Source organism: Dendrobates tinctorius, unplaced genomic scaffold (assembly GCF_039654945.1).
Source record: "Dendrobates tinctorius isolate UK_male_01 unplaced genomic scaffold, ASM3965494v1 ptg000086l, whole genome shotgun sequence".
NCBI classification, from domain to species: domain Eukaryota; kingdom Metazoa; phylum Chordata; class Amphibia; order Anura; family Dendrobatidae; genus Dendrobates; species Dendrobates tinctorius.
This window is the reverse complement of record NW_027361754.1, coordinates 65,329,183-65,354,604: the sequence shown is the minus strand read 5'-3', so window position 1 is coordinate 65,354,604 and position 25,422 is coordinate 65,329,183. Positions and strand designations below refer to the sequence as shown.

Genomic DNA, 25,422 nt, shown 5'->3' with positions numbered 1-25,422 from the left:
GTCACATGATGGCTGCTGGCAATGATTGGCTGCAGCCTTGACAATCTGTGCCCTGGCTCAGAAAGAATGTCACCACTGCAGCCGATCAGTTGTATGACTTTCTTTTGTTCTCCAGGTCCCTATTATATTCTGTGATGTTGCGGCCTCGTTTACGGAGGAGCAGTGGTTACGTCTGGAGCACTGGCAGAGAGACATCTACAAAAACGTCATGCGGGAGATACACGAAGCCTTAGTTACATTAGGTGAGGCCCCTGGACCTCCTGCATTTAGGAACTGTTACCACCCAATTAGGATCATTCACAGCAGGCACTAACTACAAGCCACGTCTGCACCAGTATGGACAGTGTTTGTGCACTATATGGTGGTATTACCTGTGCTATCTAGGAAGTATTTTTTATTACTTTGTGTAATCTTGTAGAATTGTAAACATTTTTTAGCTTTTATATCTAGAATTTAGTTTTTCAGCCACGTCTATCTGCCATATATATCTGCGCAAATTTGTCAAATTTGTACAGATTGCACTTATAGCCCCTAATGCGGCTTCATCTGTAATTAAGATGAAATATCTTAAAAATTAACAGTTCCCCCGTGATCATAGTAGTGTAAAATCACCTCCATATACTGTGCAGATGTGGGGTATTAGATGTCAGCACAGTCTAATCTAAGTTTTTCCACCCCAGATGTAGGAAAACTACAACCCCCAGCATGACCTAATGGCTGCAGGCTATAATATATGTGCGTGTTATCTCCACAGGATATGCCATCACTAATCCAGATGTTTTATTTAACATTAAGAAGCAGGATGAGTCGTGTATACGCATTGACTGCAGTTCTGGAGAAAGGAAAGAGATCCCAGTTGGAGGTAAGATAACGTTATATTAAAGAGGTCTTCTCAAACTATGAATTTCATATCCTTAGAGTTGGGGATAACTTACTCATCTCTAGGTGCCCATCCACTGGGACCCCCAGCAATGTCAGGGTTTAGCTTTCTGATCATTAGGGGCCCATCCACTGAGACCACCAGTAATGTCATGGTATAGTTTACTGATCACTGTGGGCCCATCCACTGAGACCACCAGTAATGTCATGGTATAGTTTACTGATCACTGTGGGCCCATCCACTGAGACCACCAGTAATGTCATGGTATAGTTTACTGATCACTGTGGGCCAATCCACTGAGACTCCCAGCAATGTCATGGTATAGCTTACTGATCACTAGGGGCCAATGCACTGAGACCCCCAGCAATGTCAGGGTATACATACACATAACATTTCAGGGGTCCATTTGTAAATTGTCTTGAATGTATATTTATGTCCAGCTGTCAATGTCCTGTGCAGTGGGACAAAATTTCTTTTGTTCTTAGGCAAAATTTTGAGTGACCCCACTACATGTTAGCCTTCACCTTTTTTGCTCTGAACAGTCATTCTTCCTGAAACAGTCTGAAGGGGGCTTCATCAGAGAGAATCACTTTCCCCCAGTCCTCTGTAGTCCATTTCTTGAACTACCTGCAAAGTTACTTTCAATGATGAAGTCCCCGTCAGACTGTTTGGGATAAATGGAAGAATGATCCTATCCAGAGAAAAAAAGGTGAGTCCTACCATGAGTCCTGTGTGTGTCAACAATAAAGCATCCTGGGACCATTCACATGTGGGGGCTTTGCATCCAAGGGAGTGGTCTTCCCAGGTAAGGTTGAAGCTGTTGTCACTGTAAAGGGGGAACAGACTCCATATTAATGCCTATGGATTTAGAATAGATGATTCTATAGGTGTAATGTGTAGGTGCTACAATCGTTTCCTCCATGTAGTTTATGAAACATTTCTGACACAAATGGTTGTATAGGTGGACATAATTATGGATCTGTTAAGAATTTGAAAATACCTCCAGTCATGAAGGGGTTAAGAAAAGGCCATTCAAAAATTTGGGGGAGATTCACAAGGGGCGGACTGCTGCTGAAGCCATTGCTTCAAGAGCCACCACACACAGACGTATCCAGGACATGGGCTACAAGTGTCGCATTCCTTGTGTCAAGCCTCTCATGACCAATAGACAACGCCAGAAGAGTCTTACCTGGGCCAAGGAGAAAAAGAACTGGACTGTTGCTCAGTGGTCCAAGGTGTTGTTTTCAGATGAAGGTAAATTTTGCATTTCATTTGGAAATCAAGGTCCCTGAGTCTGGAGGAAGAGTGGAGAGGCCACAATCCAAGCTGCTTGAGGTCTCGTGTGAAGTTTCCGCAATCAGTGATGGTTTGGGGAGCCATGTCATCTGCTGGTGTAGGTCCACTGTGTTTTAACAAGACCAAAGTCAGCGCAGCCGCCTACCAGGAAATTTTAGAGCACTTCATGCTTCCCTCTGCCGACAAGATTTTTGGAGTTGGAAATGTCATTCTCCAGCAGGACTTGGCGCCTGTCCACACTGCCAAAAGTACCAATACCTGGTTTACAAACAACAGTATCACTGTGCTTGATTGGCCAGCAAACCCACCTGACCTTAACCCTATAGAGAATCTATCAGGTATTGTCAAGAGGAAGATGAGAGATGCCAGACCCAACAATGCAGACGAGCAGAAGGCTGCTATCAAAGCAACCTGGGCTTCCATAACACCTCAGCAGTGCCACAGGCTGATCGCCTCCATGCCACGCCGCATTGATGCAGGAATTGATGCTAAAGGAGCCCCGACCAAGTATTGAGTGCATTCACTGAACATACATTTCAGTAGGCCAACATTTCGGATTTTAAAATCATTTTTCAAGCTGTTTTTATAAAGTATTCTAATTTACTGAGATAATGACTTTTGGGTTTTCATTGGCTGTAAGACATAATCATCAACATCAACATTAACAGAAATGAACACATGAAATAGATCTCTCTGTGTGTAATGACTCTATATAGTATATGAGTTTCACTTTTTATATTGAAGAACTGAAATAAATTAACTTTTTGATGATATTCTAATTTTGTGAGATGCACCTGTATATACAGTATATTTGCTGCAATATAAATTAACACATTGATATTTGGAGGGTTTCGTTTTTTAATTCTTTAGATCATCCCGATATTTTAATAAGGATCGAGGCTGAAGAGAACGGGGATCAGGATGAGGTTTACGTAGAACCGCTGAATAGTGAGTTCTGATTGCAAATTTTAAGTCTTTTCATGGCTCCATACAAGTAACAGTTTGCTGTAGTTGCAAATGTAACTGGCTGTGTTTTATTTGTAAATACGCACATACTGTATATTTATATATACAGTGTGTGTATATATATATATATATATATACATATATATACAGTCATGGCCAAAAGTGTTGGCACCCTTGAAATTATTTTTAAAAAAATGAAGTATTTCTCTAGGAGAATCCTTGCACTTACACATATTTTGTAATACACATGTTTATTTCCTTTGTGTGTATTGGAACAACACAAAAGAACAGAGAAAAAAAGGCAGATTGGACATAATTTCACACAAAAACCCCAAAATGGGCCAGACAAAATTATTGGCAACCTCAACTTAACCCCTTCACCCCCAAGGGTGGTTTGCACGTTCATGATCGGGCCAATTTTTACAATTCTGACCACTGTCCCTTTATGAGGTCATAACTCTGGAACGCTTCCATGGATCCCGGTGATTCTGACATTGTTTTCTCGTGACATATTGTACTTCATGATAGTGGTAAAATTTCATTCAAATAACTTGCGTTTATTTGTGAGAAAAACGGAAATTTGGCGAAAATTTTGAACATTTCGCAATTTTCCAACTTTGAATTTTTATGCCCTTAAATCACAGAGATACGGCACACAAAAAACTTGATAACTAACATTTCCCACATGTTTACTTTACATCAGCACAATTTTGTAACCAAAATTTTTTTTTGTTAGGAAGTTATAAGGGTTAAAAATTGACCAGCGATTTCTCATTTTTGCAACACCATTTTATTTTTACGGACCACATCACATTTGAAGCCACTTTGAGGGGTCTATATGATAGAAAATACCCAAAAGTGACACCATTCTAAAACTGCACCCCTTAAGGTGCTCAAAACCACATTCAAGAAATTTATTAACCCATTAGGTGCGTCACAGGAATTTTTTTGAATATTTTAAAAAAAAAATGAACATCTAACTTTTTTTCACAAAAAAAATACTTCAGGTTCAATTTTTTTTTTATTTTACCAAGGGTAACAGGAGAAATTGGACTGCAAAAGTTATTGTGCAATTTTTCCTGAGTACGCTGATACCTGATATGTGGGGGGGAACGACTGATTCGGCGCATGGCAGAGCTCAGAATGGAAGGAGCGCCGTTTGACTTTTTCAATGCAAAATTGGCTGGAATTCAGATTGGACGCCATGTTAAGTTTGGAGAGTCCCTGATGTACCTAAACAGTGGAAACCCCCTACAAGTGACCCCATGACCCCATTTTGGAAACTAGACCCCCCAAGGAACTTATCTAGATATGTGGTGAGAACTTTGAACCCCCAAGGGCTTCACAGAAGTTTATAACATACAGCCGTACAATGAAAAAATCATATTTTTTCCACAAAAATGATCTTTTCGCCTTCAATTCTTATTTTTCCAAGGGTAACAGGACTATAAAAGTTATTGTGCAATTTGTCCTGAGTACGCTGATACCCCACATGTGGGGGTAAACCACTATTTGGGCGCATGGCAGAGCTCGGAAGGGAAGCAGCGCCATTTGACGTTTTTGGCTGGAATTGAGATCGGACGCCATGTCGCGATTGGAAAACCCCTGATGTACCAAAACAGTGGAAACCCCCCACAAGTGACACCATTTTGTAAACTAGACCCCCCCAAGGAACTTATCTAGATGTGTGGTGAGCACTTTGAATCCCCCAGTGCTTCACACAAGTTTATAATGCCCGGGCGTGAAAATAAAAAATTCATATTTTTTCCACAAACATGATATTTTAGTCACCATTTTTTATTTTCCCTAGGGTACCAGGAGAAATTGGACCCCAAAAGTTGTTGTCCAATTTGTCCTGAGTATGCTGATACCCCATATGTGGGAGAAAACTACTGTATGGGCACACTTCGGGGCTCGGAAGGGAAGTAGTGATGTTTTGGAATGCAGACTTTGATGGAATGGTCTGCGGGTGTCATGTTGCCTTTGGAGAGCCCCTAATGTACCTAAACAGTGGAAACCCCCCACAAACGACCCCATTTTGAAAACTAGACCCCCTAAGGAACTTATCTAGATGTGAGGTGAGCACTTTGAACCCCCAAGGGCTTCACAGAAGTTTATAATGCCCAGGCATGAAAATAAAAAAATCGTATTTTTTCCACAAACATGATCAATTAGTCCCCAATTTTTTTTATTTTCCCAAGGGTAACAGGAGAAATTGGACCCCAAAAGTTGTTGTCCAATTTGTCCTGAGTACACTGATACCCCATATGTGGGAGAAAACTATTGTATGGGCACACGTCGGGGCTCTGAAGGGAAGTAGTGACGTTTTGGAATGCAGACTTTGATGGAATGATCTGCGGGTGTCATGTGCGTTTGGTGAGCCTCTGATGTACCTAAACTATTGAAACTCCCCAAAATTACCCCATTTTGGACACTAGACCCCCCACGGAACTTATCTAGATGTGTGGTAAGCACTTTGAACCCCCAAGTGCTTCACAGAAGTTTATAACGCTCGGACGTGAAAATAAAGAAATCTTTTTTTTCTACAAAAATGATATTTTTGCCCCCAATTTTTTATTTTCCTAAGGGTAACAGGAGAAATTGGACCCCAAAAGTTGTTTTGCAATTTGTCCTGATTAGGCTGATACCCTAGATGTGGGGGTAAAACACTGTTTGGGCGCATGGCAGAGCTTGGAAGGGAAGGAGCACCATTTGACTTTTTCAACTCAGAATTGGCTGGAATTGAGATCAGACGCCATGTGGAGAGCCCCTGATGTGCCCAAACAGTGGAAACCCCCAATTCTAACTCCATCCCGAACTCTAACACACTCCTAACCCTAATCTCAGCCCTAGCCCTAGCCCTAACCCTAATGGGAAAATGGAAATACATACATTTTTTTAATTTTATTTTTTTTCCCAAACTAAGGGGGTGATAACGAGGGGTTTGATTTACCATTTATGGCGGTTTTTATGTTTGGCAGCTGTCGCACGCTAAAGGACGCTTTTCATTGTAAAAATAGTTTTTGCATCACCACATATTGAGAGCTATAATTTTTCCATATTTTGACCCACCGAGTCATGTGAGGTCTTATTTTTTGCGGGACGAGTTGACGTTTTTATTGGTACCATTTTCGGGCACGTGACATTTTTTGATCGCTTTTTATTCTGATTTTTGGGACGCAGAATGAACAAAAACCAGCGTTTCATGAATTTCTTTTGGGGGGGGGTGCATTTACACCGTTCCGCGTGCGGTAAAATTGATAAAGTGGTTTTATTCTTCGGGTCAGTATGGTTACAGCAATACCTCATTTAGGTCATTTTTTTATATTTTGGTGGTTTTATGCAATGAAAACTATTTTATATAAAAAATAATTATTTTTGCATCGCTTTATTCTGCAAGCTATAACTTTTTTATTTTTTCGCTGATGATGCTGCATGGCGGCTCGTTTTTTGCGGGACAAGATGACGCTTGCAGCAGTACCATGGATATTTATATGCGTCTTTTTGATCACGCGTTATTACACTTTTTGGTTGGCGGTATGATAATAAATCATTATTTTTTGCTTCGTTTTTTATTTTTATTTTTTAAGGGGTTCGCTAAAGGGGTTAACTAATGGGACAGTTTTATAGGGCGGGTCGTTACGGACGCGGCGATACCTAATATGTGTACTTTTATTGTTTTTTTTTTTTTATTTCCAAAAAATGGATTTATTGGCGGAATATTTTTTTTTTTCTAATTTATTTGGCGATTTTTTTTTTTTTTTAAATTATTTTAACACTTTTTTTTTATTTTTTTTTTAACTTTATTACATAGTCCCAGGGGGGACATCACTGTCCTGTGACAGATCGCTGATCTGTCACATCACAAATCACTGTGACAGATCAGCGATCTGTCACAGGCACTACTGCAGACTTCCTCATGCCTGCGCTTTGCAGGCACTGAGGAAGCCAGCTCCCTGCAGGCCCCTGAAGGCCCCTGTCGCCATCTTGGATTCGGGGGCCTGCAGGGAAAGAGCCCCCCGCAGCAGCGCTGCACATTGTGCTGCTGTGGGGGGTTCAGGGAAGCACGGAGGGAGCCCCCTCCCTGCCGATGCTTCCCTTTAACCCCCGGTACACCGCGATCATGTTTGATCGCGGTGTGCAAGGGGTTAACGTGTTGGGGGCGGTCCGTGACCGCCCCTGACACATTGTGCCGGGTGTCAGCTGTGATAATCAGCTGTCACCCGGCCGCGATCAGCGAGAGCTCACCACGTGGGCGCCGCTAATCGCGCTAGACGTACTATCCCGTCCATGGGCATAGGGGCCTGGGTCCCATGGACGGGATAGTACGTCTGATGTCAGAAAGGGGTTAATATTTGGTTGCACAGTCTTTGGAATAAATAACTTCCTATACCCATAAACAAGCTTCTTACACCTCTCAACTTGAATTTTAGGCAACTCTTCTTTTGCAAACTGTTCCTGGTCTCTCATATGTGAAGGCGCCTTCTACTAACAGAAATTTTAAGATCTCTCCAAAGGTGTCCAATGGGATTTAGATGCAAACTCATTGCTGCCACTTCACAACTCTCCAGCTCTTTGTTTCCATTCTTTTCTGGGTGTTTCTAGAGGTATGTTTGGGGTCATTGTCCTGCTGGAATACACATGACCTAGAACAAAAGCCCAGTTTTCTAACACTGGATCCAAAATCATTTGGTAATCTTCAGATTTAATGATGCTTTACACACAGTCAAGACACCCAGTGCCAGAGGCAGCAAAACAACCCCAAAACATCTTTCAACCTCTATCATATTTGACTGTAGGTACTGTGTTCTTTTCTTTGTAGGCCTCATTCTGTTTTCATTAAACAATAGAATCATGTGCTTTACCACAAAGCTCTATCTTGGTCCCATCTGTCCATAAGACATTTTCCCACAAGGATTTTGGCTTACTCACATACATTTTGGCAAACTGCAGTCTAGCTATTTTATGTCTCTGTGCCAGCAGTGGGGTTTCCCTGGGTCTCCTGCCATAGCGTTTCATTCAAATGTCGACGGATAGTACGCGCTGACACTAATGCACCCTAATCCTGCAGGACTACTTGGATTTCTTTGGAACTTTATTAGACCTGCTAATCCACCATCTAGACTATCCTGCGTTGCAACCTTTCATCAATTTTTCTCTGCCATCCACATTCAGGGAGATTAGATACAGTGGTACGGGTTGTAAATTTCTTGATTATGTTGTGCACCGTTTCCAAAGGAACATTAAAATCTCTGGAGATGCACTTGTAACCTTAAGATTGTTAATATTCTTCAACGACGTTGGTTCTCAAGTCCTCAGATAGTTCTCTTCTCTTTTTGTTCTCCATGTTAAGTGTGGCACACACAGACACACAATGGTAAGATTGTGTCAAGTTTTCCTATTTTTATATTATTTCAGGTGTGATCTATAAAATGCCTACACCTGTTACTTGCCACAGGTGAGTTTGAACGAGCATCACATGCTTGGAACAATTTCAAGGGTGCCAACACTTTTGGTCATGACTGTATAAAAATTTATATTATTTTTTTGTATTATGTTTTGGCACAAATCAGTAGTACACATCAGTAAATGATACTGTATAATAGAGCTGACCAGCCACAAGTGTCATTTTCACATCAGCCATTTGTGACTGAGATGGGTATGCCTGTCTGTGCGGCAACCAAAGGTGATCGGGATTACAAAATTCCCAGTCAATTTCTGTAACTTTTGTTCAGTTCTACAGAAATTGCAGAAACAACAAAGCACTGCCATGCCCGGCTATTTCCGTAATCACGGCCACCTATGACTGACTTTTCGAATACCCTGTTACATATTTTTTTTTTTTTCTTTACAGCAAGACCTAGTATCACAACAGTTGTACTAAATTCGCCGACACATCGGGATCTTCATGGTGATGTCTATTCTGAATCTCAGCAGAATACACTGGGTAGGTGACCGCAGAAATAGTATTGTTACCATTGCCCTGCAATTTCTGTGTAGATGGATGTCAATCAGTTGATGTAATAATGCTTCTAAAATTACAGGACCCTTTTTTATGTCTCTTAAGGACAATTTGAACCCCAATAATGATACAGTCTTTACAGTATTATAGGTTCTTCAGATATGCAGAGTTCATGTTCTCTTTTGGTTAAAGGGGGTAAAGGATTATTTTCAAAAAGAGATCAGTGACGATATAAGAAGAAAAACCTAATTGAGGCCTACAAAATTAAGTCAGGAGGTGGAGGGGGACCTGGCTGAGATCCTGAGACACACAGAGAACATTTTTTTTACTTCTAACAAAGTTTTACTCTTAAACAACATTTACCACTTCACAGAAGTTGTCGTCTTTGAGAAAATTTCAGAGTATAATTTACTCTAGCTGGGTTTAGCATCGGCTCTCCTCAGCTGACATCACGTTTGCAGCGCTGCAGTCAGTCACTGAGCTCCGCAGGTCACTGCCTGTGTATATTGCACAAGGAACTTAGCTCACTGACTGGCTGCAGCACCATCAACGTCGCATCAGTACTGTAGACAAACAACATTGACCAGCAGAGTGTCCAGGTTGACTGAGTCAGTGGTCCCATATGTACACCATTGCTCCATTCAGTATCTATGTAACTTTTGGAGAAAAAAAATTCTCATCTTTATGATTTTTTATAGGCAGTTCTTTTAAAAAAAAAAAAAAAAGTTTGCCTTGGATCATCCGTACTTCTCTCTCATACGTTAAAGTGAATCATGATTGCATGTTTTGTGCTCATTAGACATTTCCTAATGTTACAGATCATGGACCTGAACTTGCTCAGAGGGACTCTATGTATGATGAATATTACAATGAAAGAGACTCTGATGATGATTGTTGCAGCCCAAGTAAGTTTTTAGCTCTCTCAGGTGGCGTCTCATCCCCTCTAGAGCCCTGACAAGTAAATATGCTTAATTATGGAGTGTTATAGGAGCGCTAGACGACCGCATCTCCTTAAGGTATTTGTCCGGGATTTTAAAAAGTTGCCTAGGACCACCGGAGGGTTGGTGCTGGAGCAGAAGGGGATCTAGCCGGTAGTAGATATTTCGTCTTAGAACATTACTTTTCTTAAACTACTTTTCTTAAATCTGGATTACCTTATTTCAACACCAGAAACACATAACCCAGGAACACACCTGTTGTAGTCCCAATCAGGTAGCCTTATTGAGGTGGATGTGACATATTTCTGTCCATATCTATCATTAGCTGCCTAGTGAGGCAACAATGTGGTGTAGAATTTTAGCTGATCGTCCCATCATGACAACCCTGGGGATCATATGTTATCACCTGGGAAGGTTTTCAGCGGCCACATATTTGTAGTATTACACAACACACATATAAAAAAACGAAGGGTCGACTGAGTAATATATGGCGGTGCCTAGCTCTTTCAAGCAGCTCTGTGCTTTTATATACGGTGCAGGGATCTGCCCGATCTAAGTCATATGTGTTAATTTTGCATTTGGAAAGGGGTTCTCCCATCAGTAGCATAAAGCCCCCGTTACACACTGCAATATCGCTAGCAATATCGCTGTAAAGTCACCGATTTTGTGACGTAGCAGCGATATTGCTACATGTGATACTTACCTCCGACCGGCTCACCCGCTGGTTATCGCTGATCGCGCGAGAAGCTCCTGGATCATTCCTCGTCGTCCACTTCCTGCTGGGCTTCCTGCTGTGACGACGAGCGACGCGTGGACGCGGGCGGGAGGACGTCAGGATCGCCGCGTCTGACAGGTAAGTAGCGACCCCCGACCCCTGCAATGTCGCTGGTGAGATCTGCCTGTGTGGCAGCTCACTAGCGACCATTTAGCGATGCACCAGCGATCCATATCGTTGTCTGGATCGCTGGTGCATCGCTATGTGTAACGGTACCCTAAGACTTGATAACTTTATTTGCGTTGAACTGGATTTTGCAGGCATGCGGTGAAGAACTGCCCACCCTTTGTAGCAATGGCCCAGATATTACTAGGTGATAGATTCATTTTCTGTAGACCAATTTGATCTTCTCTTAGAGGGTTATGAATGCACTTTTGGTTTCAGTCTCTATCAGGATTAAAGAGGAAGAAGAAGATGATGATGTTCCCTATGAAGAAGACGAGTTGATAAATAATTACAGTACAGGTGAGTACCTTGCATTTAAAGGAATTGATTCATGAAGACGACCGCTCTCTATATGCCATATATTCCGCTCTGAACTCTGCTTTAGGCCTCTTTCACACATCCGTGTTTCCAGTACGTGTGGTGTCTGTTTATTTCACGGATCCCACAGGTAACCACTATAACCTATACAAGTCTTTGGGTCCGTGAAAAACGCATGGATGGCATCAATGTGCCATCTGAGTGCTGTCCTTAGTTAACATAGCAAAGTTTAGGAGAAATTTTGTAATGTACTTCTTTCTTTATCCATACCTGCAAAACACTAAGGGCTCATACTGACTTGCGAGTAACTTGCACGATTCTCGTGCGAGTCTCTCGCATGAAAACCTGGTGCTGCCGCCGGCACTCAGACCGAATCGTGTGGCTACATGTATTTCTATGTATTTCTATGCAGCCGCACGCTCCAGTCCCAGTACTGGTGGCTGTGCCAGGTTTTCATGCGAGAGACTCACACGAAAAACGTGAGAGTCTCTCGCAAGTGAGTATGAGCCCTAATGGTAAAAACGGACACACGAATGACACACTGTTGGAAAACACTGATGACACTGGTACCATTTTTTCACACACGTGTTTTATACGGACGTGTGAAGGAGGCCTTATGATCTAGAATGGCGAGCTGCTTTGTAAGATCAGCTGACACATCGTGGACATTTAGGTCTGATTGACCATTGCTGGGGAAGTATGTGACCAAAAACGGCTTTCTCCAGCATGGACTTATTGGCGGGGATTAGAGAAACTGAGTTGGCCTCCAATCTTAGACATTTTGGGCATATCATCACAATATATCATCGTTAGAGTAAGCGGTTAATGTCTTCAGGCTTGCCAAATCTCACAGTTAAGCTACATTTACTATATTTTCAATCCGAATGCTGTCCATGAAAGCATATAACGAATATTATCCAATGGGGTTATCCAGATGACCATTTTTTATTTACACGGACTGAATCTGCACATGAAAAGAAGTCGCCGCTTGCACTAGTCTTTTCCGCATTTTATATGAGAATAACCTATTAAGTCATATTAAGTCAATGGGTGTGCAATAACAATGCAGATGAAATGTTGTCCGTTTTTTCTAGATGAAAATGGGACAATTTTTTGTACACTTTTGTGAATTTAGGTCTACGGTGTGGTATTCTCAGAAGAACACTGAAACAAAGAATTGTTGAGGGTGGACACAAGAAGTGTTTTTAATTTGTTACGCAGCTAGGGATTATGCTATTTACTGTCATGCATGAAACGCTTAAATTAATGTACAGAAAGCCTATATTCATGCAGGGTATAAAATATACAAACAATCCAGCAAACCAATGGAGATTGTCGGAAATCACATTCCAGTATTTCTTCTATTCACACCGGTCGTAATCTGTATCCCAGAAACTTCTAAATTGATGTGGTTTCCACTATAACAATCATAAACGCACTCACAAGACGACTTCACTGCACTCAAACAAGCAACACTTGCATTCAAATCAGCTCTCACCTCTGCTAAACAGGTCTTTTTTACAACCCTTGTATCTTCCATATCCCACAACCCTAAACAGTTGTTCAATACTTTTAACTCTCTTCTCCGCCAACCACTGCCCCCTCCAACTTCTCTAATCTCTGCTGAGGACTTCGCCACGCACTTCAAAAACAAGATAGACCAAACAAGGAAAGTATTTATTATTCAACCACCACAACCCCTTTGTATACCAGACCAATGCCCAAACCCCATAACCTCAGTTGGATAAGGATCCAACATCACTGAAGGGGAGCTTGCTCATCGTCTCTCCAAATCACACCTCACCACTTGTGCACTCGACCTCATCCCATTTCACCTCCTCCCCAACCTCGCCACCACTCTTATCCCATCCCTAACCCACCTCTTCAACCTATCACTAACTGCCGGTACCTTCCCTTCTGCTTTCAAACTATCATGCCTATCCTTAAAAAGCCTATCCTTAAAAAGCCAACCCTCGACCCAACCGCTATGTCCAGTTATCACCCAATATCGCTGCTCCCATTCGCTTCCAAACTCTTGGAGCAGCACGTCCACGCTGAACTTTCCTCCTATCTCTCATCTAACCTGCTCTTTGACAATCTACAATCTGGTTTCCGCCCCCATCACTCCACTGAGACCGCCCTGACCAAAATTACTAACGACCTACTTACAGCCAAAGCAAACGGACAATACTCTATACTCCTGCTTCTAGACCTGTCCTCTGCCTTCGACACAGTTGACCACTGCCTCCTACTACAGATCCTCTCTTCCTTTGGCATCAAAGACCTCGCCCTATCCTGGACCTCCTCATACCTCTCCAACCGCACATTCAGCGTCTCCCACTCCCACACTACCTCCTCATCCCACCCTCTCTCTGTTGGAGTTCCCCAAGGCTCTGTTCTAGGACCCCTACTCTTTTCAATCTATACACTTGTCCTGGGGAAACTCATAAAGTCCCACGGATTCCAGTACCACCTTTATGCCGATGATACTCAGATCTACCTCTCTGGCCCAGACGTCACCTCTCTGCTCTCCAGAATCCCGGAGTGTCCATCAGCCATATCCTCCTTCTTCTTCTCACGCTTCCTCAAACTGAATGTGGAGAAATCTGAACTGATCATCTTTTCCCCATCTCACAGATCTTCCTTACCTGACCTATCTATAACAATTGACGACATCACGCTTTCCCCCGTACCGGAGCTCCGCTGCTTCAGACTAACCTTTGACTCTGCCCTGTCCTTCAAACCGCACATCCAAGCTCTCTCCACCTCCTGCCGCCTCCAGCTCAAAAATGTTTCCAGAATCCATCCCTTCCTCAACCCTCACTCTACTAAAATACTTGTGCATGCCCTCATCATCTCCCGTCTCGACTACTGCAACATCCTTTTCTGTGGCCTCCCTGCTAACACCCTCGCACCTCTCCAGTCCATCCTTAACTCTGCTGCCCGACTAATTCAACTCTCTCCTCACTACTCCTCCGCTTCTCCCCTCTGCCAGTCTCTTCACTGGCTCCCACTCCCTCAGCGTATCCAATTCAAATTATTAATACTGACCTACAAGGCCATCTATTACCTGTCTCCTCCATATATCGCTAAACTAATCTCCCGATATCTTCCCTCACGTAATCTCCGATCCTCCCAAGACCTCCTTCGCTCCTCCACACTTATTCGCTCCTCAACCAACCGCCTTCAAGACTTCTCCCGAATAGCCCCATCCTTGGAATTCCTTGCCCCAACACGTCCGCCTATCAACCACACTCGGATCCTTCAGAAGGAACCTGAAAACCCACCTCTTCAGGAAAGCCTACAGCCTGCAATGATCCCCGCTGCCTCCTCAACACTACTGGAGCTACCACCTCACCATCACTGGAGCTGCTGCAACCCCCCAACCTACTGTCTCCTTCCCCACCATCCTGTAGAATGTAAGCCTGAAAGTACAGGGTCCCCTCTCCCCTCTATCAGTCTGTGATTGTTAGTTTGTTTACTGTAAGTGATATCTGTAATTTGTATGTAACCCTCTTCTCATGTACGACACCATGGAATCAATAGTGCTTTATAAATAAATAATAATAATAATAATAATAATAATAATAATGTCCAGTAGGAGTTTCTTCTACACTCGCTCCGTGAGATGGCTAATGTTGGCTTTATCCGGTTGCAGACTGTATGAAAAGGTGAACATCTCTCCATTCAAATCTATGGGGATAAGAAGCAAATGACCTAGCTTCTTTCAGGCTTTAGGCAGATCGACAGTGAAAACGTTCAACCAGACAAAGATCTTGAGATGAAAAAATTAAACGATCCTTTTATAATGTCTGATTGGTCTTTAGTGACATAGACTTTAGAATATGACTGACTATTGTATCAGTTCCTGAGATCTGGGACCAAGTTGTTTTAGAAAATTTTCTATTGACCTAAATATGCCCTTGAATTAATTTCACAGTTTTATGATATGCAGCTGCTTATTACGAGTCTTCTCTTTTTTTTTTTTTTCCATCATGGCAGACTTTCACAGTCAGGACACAAGTGAACAGCAAAATGATGATTTTCTGGAATCTCCTATAAATAAATGTATTCTAGGTAAGTTTTCCAAACAAAGAGTGTATCCATGCACTGAATGTGGCAAAAGTTTTCTCTGCAAGTCAAGTCTTAGCCGACATCGGAAAATCCACCGGCAAGACCGCTATAATTCTCTGGATGGCGAACAGTGCTTCCCAAGACTTCCCTACCTCTCGCTGCACCAGAAGATTCACCAAAGCGAAAAGCAATATTCTTGTGACGAGATCCAAAGTGATTTCACGGACCAAACCTACCTTTATGAAGACAATGAAGACAATATGCCAGACACAGGAGAAAGGCCATTTTCATGCGACATTTGTCCAAAAAGTTTCCGAAATCGTTCCAGTCTCTATAAACATAAGAAAACACACTTAGGTGTAAGACCGTTCAGATGTGACCATTGTCACAAAACCTTCAGCCATAACTATGGCCTTCTGCGTCACAAGCGAGCCCACACAGGAGAGAGGCCCTTTGAGTGCAGTCTGTGTAGGAAAAGATTTTATCGGAAGGACACTTTGGAAAAACATCAGATAGTCCACGCCAAACAAAGGAGCTTTATGATAAAGGCCGGTTGGCTGGATTAAAGCATTATTACTGTATATATAATATTTTTTTCTTATTAAATATGTGACAGTTCTTTATATTGACTCTCGGGAACTGTAATACAGTCCTGATTCTTTTAGGCTATGTGAATTCAGAACTTTTGGTGCAGATCCACTCCAAGAAACGCTTGAAAGACTCTTCCTGTTTGTAATGTAAAACTGTTTTGCCGTTCATAAGTTCAATGTTTTATGCATTTGCTTTTCTTCACCTTCGGGCTTTGAAAAATGCTTGTTGCAAAAAAACGTGCATGTCATTTCTCCAAAATGGCTTCTGATGGATTCAGCTCCAAACTAGACACTTTCCAATCAAAAGGCTGCAAAAAAAATACTTCAAGAAGAAAACTTTTCCCAAAAGTCTTTAAAAATGCTTCAAAACAACTCCAGGAAAGGAATAAAGTCCTCCAAAAATTCTTACTTCACATAGCCTAGGGTGTGATCGCACATAGGCCCAATTCATCAGTGTCTTTGCACAGGATTTTTGTCTAGCTTTGTGTGTTTTGTTCCTTTTATTCTTTACACCCAATTGTATTTGCGACTTTAAGTCGTTTTTTTGTTGTTTTCTGCTTTGGGTGGAGTTTAGTGAGTTCAAATGTTTTCACCTGGATTTATTAATTTTGACTTTTTAAAAAGTCACAACTCCACTTCAGATCGCCCCCGGTGTATTATTGAGGGTGATAGTATTTGCCACCAATTTTTGCGCCAAAAAGTTGTAAAAACAGTTTGAGGCAGATAAAAGACTATTTTTGACTTTGCGCCAAATTCATGAATTGTGTATGTCATTTTGAAGAATTTGGCTCCAAAAACGTCAACTAATACCACAAGACGAAAAAAGGAAAGTGACTTAAAAAATTACATATGATGAATTGGGGACTGAGATTTTTTGCTGAGTTTTTGGAGTTGAAGCTAAAAAAAAACACAAGTTTTGGTTGGAGAGTTTCTGCTCTGACAACTCAGCTAATGAACTCTGTGAGAACTTGCCCTTAAGCTCACTAACTGCTATGCACTTCAGTCGGATGTTTAATATTTTTATGTATAAGTACTGGAAAGTGGAAAAATTCACAGTATTTTAATGTTTGTATGTAGCATACATATTCCTAATTTTGTTTGTATGAGTATATTGTGCTTGGTCTTACATAGTGGTACAATGCCCTCTAGGTTTAACTTATAAGTTCTCCTTGTGACGTCTCCAATTTTTATATTTACGTGACTATTTTTTTTGCATATAGCTATAATAATGGGTCCGGTTATTAGGTTTAGGATTATATAAGATGCATAGTATAAATTTTCGCTATTAAGATTATTATTCTATCTTCCCATTTACTTACAATAGAGCGGATTTTACTGAGGATTTTGTTCACATTTTGGAAAAGATTACCTGACATCAGTAATCTCTGACCTTTGTTGAGAAACTCCTAGAACATCATGCTGGGAGTTGTAGTTGTGCAAAAACTGGAACGCTTAAAGGCGCCTACACACATTAGACAAAACTGCCTGGTGGACAGTGTAATGTGTATGGAGGCTCCCGACACTACCCTGACAGGTGTTATCAGGGGAGTGAAGAATCCGTCCATGGGATTTCCAATGGCCGTTCCATGTGTTTGGCAGGGATATAATGAATGAAACTGAATGGGAGAAGATATAGATTATATATTAGAAAACACTTTTTTGACAGTGAGGGTGATCGAGTGGAACAGGCTGCCATGAGATGGTGAGTTTTCCTTCAATGAAAGTCTTCAAACAGAGGCCGGACAGACATCTGTCTGAGATGGTTAGTGAATCCTGCATTGAATAGGGTGTTGGACACGATTAACCCTGGAGGTCCCTTCCAACGCTAACATTCTATGATTCTATGATAAGCAGCTGCTAGAGGAGTCTGACAGCGGCTCCTCTCAAAGAGAACATTGGGGTGCTTCGCCAAACTGAGGCGTCCATGTGTATGGAGGAGGAGAAAAAGATAACTTTCAACTGAATGATTGTTCATCTGATAGTTAACTAATGTATGGGGACCAGAGGTTGAATAGAAAAACTTTTAAACTTGTTATAAAAACAAGCAACCTTTCAATTTACTTCTTATTAAAAATTCTCACCATTCTCAAGATTGCACAGATTCTTAATTTCATAGTTTACAACTAGTTGTGTAAGTTAAAGGACCCCTTTTCAGTTTCTGGTTTCTTAGGCGAGGAGTGCAGGAGTTTATACAGCTTGGAAGCACCGGCTGGAAAGCTGGATCGGACCAGCCTTTGTGCCCCTAATGCTCGGCTTTTGCTACAGAGGCAAACCTGCCTCTGTTGACAGCATGGGAGAGCACGCAGTTCAGACCAGCACCATAGTCACGACACTGGCCTGAATGGTCAAACTTCAGAAGCCCACCACTCCCCAGCAAGCAGGAAGCCGGGAGGCAGGTGCTCCTGAAGATCAAATATGAGATCACCCTTTTAAGTCTGCTTCTCGTCTCCCCAGTGCTTTCAGATTAGAGTGGTTCAGACTTACCACTACGCTCCCCGTACCACTGGGCTGTCTTCAATGCAACATGAGCGCCATCAGGAACATGCCAAATCAGCCCAATCTTAGCTACATCTCTGTGCTAAAGAGCGAAGGACGGCGACTAGGTACATATAATGTGGGCTTGCCACCCTCCCTACCCAGGAGGAGATTTTTTTCAGTGATGTCGACAACATATCCTGTACATGTTTCAAAGATGGTGTAAGCATAGTAAGCAAATACTGAAGGCTTCTGATAAAACTTTTTTCCTATATTCTGTATGATGCCATATATATAATAAAGCAAAAGTAACATATACTTGAATTTGATGACACGTCCACATATAGTCATGGCCGAAAGTGTTGGCATTCTTGAAATTATTCCAGAAAATGAAGTATTTCTCACATAAAATTATTGCAATTACACATGTTTATTTCCTTTTGTGTGTATTGGGACAACACAAAAAAATGGATAAAAAAAGCTAATTGGACATAATTTCACACAAAACCCCCCAAATGGGCCTGACAAAATGGGCACCTCTATAATAATAATCTTTATTTTTTATATAGCGCTAACATATTCCGCAGCGCTTTACAGTTTGCACACATTACCATCACTGTCCCCGATGGGGCTCACAATCTAAATTCCCAATTAGTATGTCTTTAGAATGTGGGAGGAAACCGGTGTACCCGGAGGAAACCCACGCAAACACGGGGAGAACATACAAACTCCTTGCAGATGTTGTCCTTGGTGGGATTCGAACCCAGGACCCCAGTGGCTAACCACTGAGCCACCGTGCCGCCCTCCAAAATTATGGGTAAAAAACTTTATTTCAAGCATGTGATGCTCCTTAGAACGCACCTGTGGCAAGTAACAGGTGTAGGCAATATGAAAATTACAGCTGAAACCAGATAGAAAGGGGAGAAGTTGACTCAATCTTTGCATTGTGTGTTTGTGGGCCACACTAAGCATGGGGAACAGAAAGAGAACTATCTGAGGACTTGAGAACCAAAATTGTTGAAAAATTTCAACAATCTCAAGGTTACAAGTCCATCTCCAGAGATCTTTATGTTCCTTTGTCCATGGTGCGCAACATAATCAAGAAGCTTACAACCCATGGCATTGTAGCTAACCTCCCTGGACATGGACGGCAGAGAAGAATTGATGATATGTTGCAATGCAGGATGGTTTGGATGGTGGATAAGCAGCCCCAATCAGGTTCCAAAGAAATTCAAGCTGTCCTGCAGGCTCAGGGTGCATCATCATATTCATCAGAGCGAACTATCCGTTGACATTTGAATGAAATAAAACACTATGGCAGGAGACCCAGGAGGACCCCACTGCTGACACAGAGACATAAAAAAAGCTAGACCGCAGTTTACCAAAATGTGAGTCAGCCAAAATCCTTCTGGGAAAGCATCTTGTGGACAGATGAGACCAAGATAGAGCTTTTTGTTAAAGCACATCATTCTAGTGGAGCAGTTTACAAAATTCCAGTTGAGAGGTGTAAGAAGCTTGTTGATGGTTATAGGAAGCGATTCATTGCAGTTATTTATTCCAAAAGGTGTGCAACCAAATATTCAGTTCATGGTGCCAACAATTTTGCCTGGCCCATTTTAGGGGTTTTATGTGAAATTATGACCAATGTGCCTTTTTTCTCTGTTCTCTTTGTTGTTCCAATACACAAAAAGGAAATTAACATGTATAATTGCAATAATTTTCTGGGAGAAATACTTCATTTTCTGGAACAATTTCAAGTGCTAACACTTTCGTCCATGACTGTAAATTCAGCTACATGAAAGTACACATCACAAATGACCTGATACCATGTAAAACTTTGCCCTGAACAATGGAGTTATGATGAATCACATGACCTAATTACCAACAGTTTTAAGCATTTCCAGAATCAGTAATAAGGGTTACCTTTTTCCTAAGTACCATATGGGGCTATTCATCCAAGACTGGACAACTGTTTTGTGACATTTGCAAACAGTTAACTACTTTTTGCATATTTATGCTGGCTTTGGTACTTTTGGTTTTTGCAAAGTCTATATGTAATGCTATATTTAACAAATATAAGCAATTAGGATAAATAAAATTGCAACTTACATTTGTTAAAGAACTGAATTATTAATTCAATTCCATGATCCTGTTCCCTGTGTGTCATAAATGTTGTCAACTCTGTATATTTGTGCCTGTTGTGACAGGGTCACTGGCACAGTGTATGAAGGGAGATATATGTCACTGCGCATATCAGCGTCAGTGATGTAAAACCAGAATAGTTATCCTCCAGCACGCTATGTGTTGAGAGGGTTAAGTTATGTTATGGGCTGGTTTTAGCGGACCTCCATAGAGCGTGTGGGAGGGTGTCCACCATATCTCCACCTGCAGAGTCCTGACAGGACCTGTGTGATGTCAAGATCATGTGATCACACGGTATGTTAAATTCCTGGCCATGAGAGTGGGTGTCGTGTCTTGGGAGAGCAGGAACTCCCTCATTGCTCCCGGAGGAGCTAAGGACTGTGCAGGTTGACTGCAGGTGAACCCTGCAGGGAATGGAGTCTTATGGACTGTGTTTTGTTTGTTTTACTGTTATGCCAGCAAAACTCTTGTTTATTTTGTTGAACCATGCCAAGGTTTATGCTATCCACAATAAGGCTGGGGTCACACTGCGATATGGCAGTCCGTTAAACGGACTGCGTTACACCGCGGGGCGGGGATCGGTAAATATCGCTAGTGCCGGGGTCTTGAGCCAGCGGTGACATCAAAACCTGTCACCGCATACTTAGGACACCGGCATCGGGCCCCCAGCGACGAGACGTGAGTATGTCTTTTTTTTTTAATTTGCAGCAGCAGCAATATATGGGGGCATAATCTATGGAGCAGCATATGGGGGCATATTCTATTGAGCATCTTATGGGGCATAATTATGGAGCAGCATATGGGGCATAATCTATGGAGCAGCATATGGGGGCATAAACTATGGAGCATCTTATGGGGGCATAATCTATTGAGCATTTTATGGGGCAGCATATGGGGCATAATCTATGGAGCATCTTATGGGGCATAATCTATGGAGCATTTTATGGGGGCATAATCGATGGAGCATAATCTATGGAATATCTTATGGGGCCATAACCTTTATGGGGCAGCATATGGGGCATATTATTCTATGGAGCATCTTATGGGGGCATTATAATTAATTTTACTTTTATTGGTATCTATTTTTATTTTTGAAATTTACCAGTAGCTACTGCATTTTCCACACAGTTTTTTGTGGCAAATTTAGGGAGGTCGGCTAATACTCGGGTCGGCTTATACACGAGTATATACGGCACTTTAGGGTAAGTCCCCACAATAAGTATTTAATGTGCTTTTCACTATGTATTTTCACTGCGCAAAGAACGCATCATATCACAGTTCCAGCAAACTGGATGGGATTTATAAAAAAACGCAGTGTGAAAAATACAATAAAAATGCATGTAAAAAAATTCTCAAAAAATGCAAGAAACCTAATCAGTGCAGAAATACTGCAGCAAAGCAGCAGGTTGAAAAATGCACCAAATACATATTGTGGGAACATAGCCTAAGGGTATGTGCACGCAACAACTTTTTCTGGTGAATTTCTCCTGGAATTCACTTAAAGGTGCTGTAAAAATGTAAGGGGAGGCCAGGACTATAGTCGTGGCCATAGACACTGAAGTATCTGTCCCGGCCTTCCCTCAGAAAACTGCAATCCTCTATTCAGCGTACCTGTGTCTCCAGGTTCGAGTCCTCCTCTGCACTTCCCATGCATCGATGGCCCTTCTCTGAGGCAATTCCCAGTGATTGAGACAAAGTCCAGAGCAACTTAAAAGGTTTCTTTACTTATAACTTTACACATATCCATAGTTGGCACATCATAGGTTACACATCCATCTTTACTTGCTTTCTCAGCTCTCTCTACTTCGCTGACGCTTACATATGGCACACGTCTGGACCAGACCGTCTTAGGCTGTTTCCCAGCTTCCTCCTGGCTTAACCTCGCCATGATGACAATTCCTTCTGCCTGTTTCGCCCCAGACCTGAAATCATCCACCACCCAGTTTGGCTGCCTCTGGAAAAGCATCAAACCCGTCTGTACCACTTCCTGCAAATCTCCAGCATCTTTCTGTTCCTCACTGCATCCGACTTCCGCCCTAAAGGCGTCCGCCCAGGCTACGAGTCGCCACATCTCTAGTGTACTGGCCCACTGTAATGATGTCCAGTACCCGTGGATAACGTGGGCTGTCACTGCTTAACGGTGCGGGGCTGCCGAGCCGTCCTGGGCATATAGCCCATGTGGACACTTCGGGCACCCTGGCCCCAACTACTTATTCTATATACTAGAGTGCTCCCCTCTAGTGTCCAAACAAGAGCACTACGCTTTCCCTATACTGTACATGAAATGCAGTATACATTATCACAACTATGTGCAAGGAAGAACAATAAAACGTGAAGACAAGGCAGTGGTAATGCCCAGAAGGGGTAGCAGTACCAAATCATACATGAGGTAGTACATGTAAACATGTAGCAATACTAGTTAGCAAAAAGTCATAAATACAAGAATGAACATTTTTAATTTAACCTCTTTACACTAGTATCCCAAAAAATTGAAATATTGAACAGCAATGCAAAAAAACATTGCTGCGCACATGTCCCATCTTATGTCACGCCTTTTAACTGATTCAATGATCCTTTTAACTGATTTCATTCTTCAGGTGGCTTAGCTTATACTGTCAGGATTCTCAAGGAGCGTCTGGGGCGGTCATGGGCTCTATGCAGTCTACTGGTCACATTCCAACTAAATGTGTCCAGCCTTCCTCAGTTCAAAGGAATTTAGCGAGGTTGTGCAAGTCTAGTTGGAATATGGCCAGACCTATGCACATTGTATACTTGTGGCCTCATGACTTCCTAGCCTTGCTGCCATAACCTAAAAATATTGTCACATATGTGAGGATAAACAGGTCTTCAGCCACACCGAGTACCTGAAGACTTTTTTGCCAAACCTGGTCAACCCCTTTTAGTATATCATCAATAACTGAGGAGTATAGCCACGAACTTCCGTTGTACAGTTTATTTTTTTTTTCAGTTATAGCCCCCCTTTACATTGTATTTAACAACAGATATATCTTATTATTCTATAAACTAAGCCAATTTGTTTTGCAGGTAAAATTTATTTAATCAACACCAGCATTTAATTGTTTGATTTTTTTGCTTGGGAACAATTAAAGTGAATCTGACAGGTGATTCAGGAGCTTTCAGAGGAAACAGAATTTAAAGAGTGGGGACGTCTCATATGGCTAGTGTGAGGACAATCCCCGATAGCATCTTCCCGTCCCTCTCCAATGGACTGACAGGTCTCTCCCTATGCGTTAGAAGAAGCTCTTGTGGCTACTGGCCTCCACAGGCAGGCTTGTCATGGCAGCCCAGCGTATGTCCACCGCGGTTTGGAGTGTCCGTGCTTCTTTATATGATAGCAGTTTAGAAAAAGAGTTCGGGATACCTGGAGGTTGGCGGTAAGGACACATCAAAGGCGAAGGTGGAACCGCTGAAAAATATGAGCTGAGCAGGCGGAGGTGTTCCCCCCACGCTGCTTCTGTATGGACGCCTGTCATATTATGTCTCCCCTGGATTTTTTAACGAGAAAACTGGTTAAAAGCAACGAGAAAATGTGGCGTTATACTGCCAAACTGGGCTGTGCATAACTGACAGGTTTTATATGTAAAGTACCACTGTGCTGAGTGTATTGTGTATGGTAGTGATTATTGTATACAGCTTCATATATCACTGTAGGCTACATATAGATCTGCATAGACACAACAGGAACCTGAGGTGCTGGCAATGGCATCATCTACACACTATATACTGTGGAGAGACCACCACAATAACCATACAACGCAGCGCGCATGCGCAGTAATAGATCAGGCATGCTGCTTAGTGCGCACGCGTGAGTTACTGACCTTCTTCATCGCGCATGCTCCCCCCTCCGTCCATTGACTGACTCGCGTGTAGAGGAAGTTGAATGTTTTTGCAGGGTTGAGCCTAGACTGTATGGGCTCCTTCCCGGTGCTAACTGCAGCCCATACAGTCTAGCCGGCTCACTACTGAAGATGCTAGACTGTATGGGCTCCTTCCAGGTGCCTGACTGCATCCTATACAGTCTGGCCGGCTCACTACTGAAGATGCTAGACTGTATGGGCTCCTTCCAGGTGCCTGACTGCAGCCCATACAGTCTAGCCGGCTCACTACTGAAGGTGCTAGACTGTATGGGCTCCTTCCAGGTATATATTCTTGAAGATAGCAGACATTATGGGCTGCTGCCTGACCCTAACTGCAGCCCATACATGACACTAGAATGTATGTGCTCCTTCAAGGTATAAATTATTAAAGCCAGCCGAATATATGGGTTCCTTCCAGGTCCTAACTGCAGCCCATACAGTCTAGCCGGCTCACTACTGAAGATGCTAGACTGTATGGGCTCCTTCCAGGTCTATATTATTGTAGATATAGACTGTACGTGCTCCTGTCAGGTACATATTATTGTAGATATAGACTGTATGGTTCCTGTCAGGTATATATTATTGTAGATACAGACTGGTTCCTGTCAGGTATATATTATTACAGATATAGACTGTATGGGCTCCTATCAGGTATATATTATTGTAGATACAGACTGTACGGGCTCCTGTCAGGTATATATTATTGTAGATACAGACTGTATGGGCTCCTGTCAGGTATATAGTATTGTAGATACAGACTGTACGGGCTCCTGTCCGGTATATATTATTGTAGATACAGACTGTACAGGCTCCTGTCAGGTATATATTATTGTAGATACAGACTGTACGGGCTCCTGTCAGATATATATTATTATAGGCTGTATGTGCTCCTGTCAGGTATATATTATTGTAGATACAGACTGCACGGGCTCCTGTCTGGTATATATTATTATAGATATAGGC

General features: G+C 42.2%; 1 protein-coding gene across 2 annotated transcripts in view; it reads left to right on the top strand.

Moving 5' to 3' along the window:
* The window catches only part of LOC141097960 (zinc finger protein 90-like), a 29,871-nt gene extending 11,822 nt beyond the window's left edge, over positions 1-18,049 (top strand). For both annotated transcript variants that reach the window (XM_073585509.1, XM_073585510.1), the window contains exons 3-9: positions 116-242; positions 755-862; positions 3,047-3,124; positions 8,997-9,089; positions 9,923-10,009; positions 11,202-11,282; positions 15,303-18,049. In XM_073585509.1, coding sequence (XP_073441610.1) covers positions 116-242; positions 755-862; positions 3,047-3,124; positions 8,997-9,089; positions 9,923-10,009; positions 11,202-11,282; positions 15,303-15,940 — 1,212 coding nt within the window. In that variant the 3' untranslated portion in view covers positions 15,941-18,049. The remainder of the gene's footprint in view (positions 1-115; positions 243-754; positions 863-3,046; positions 3,125-8,996; positions 9,090-9,922; positions 10,010-11,201; positions 11,283-15,302) is intronic.
* Positions 18,050-25,422: the final 7,373 nt, after the last annotated feature.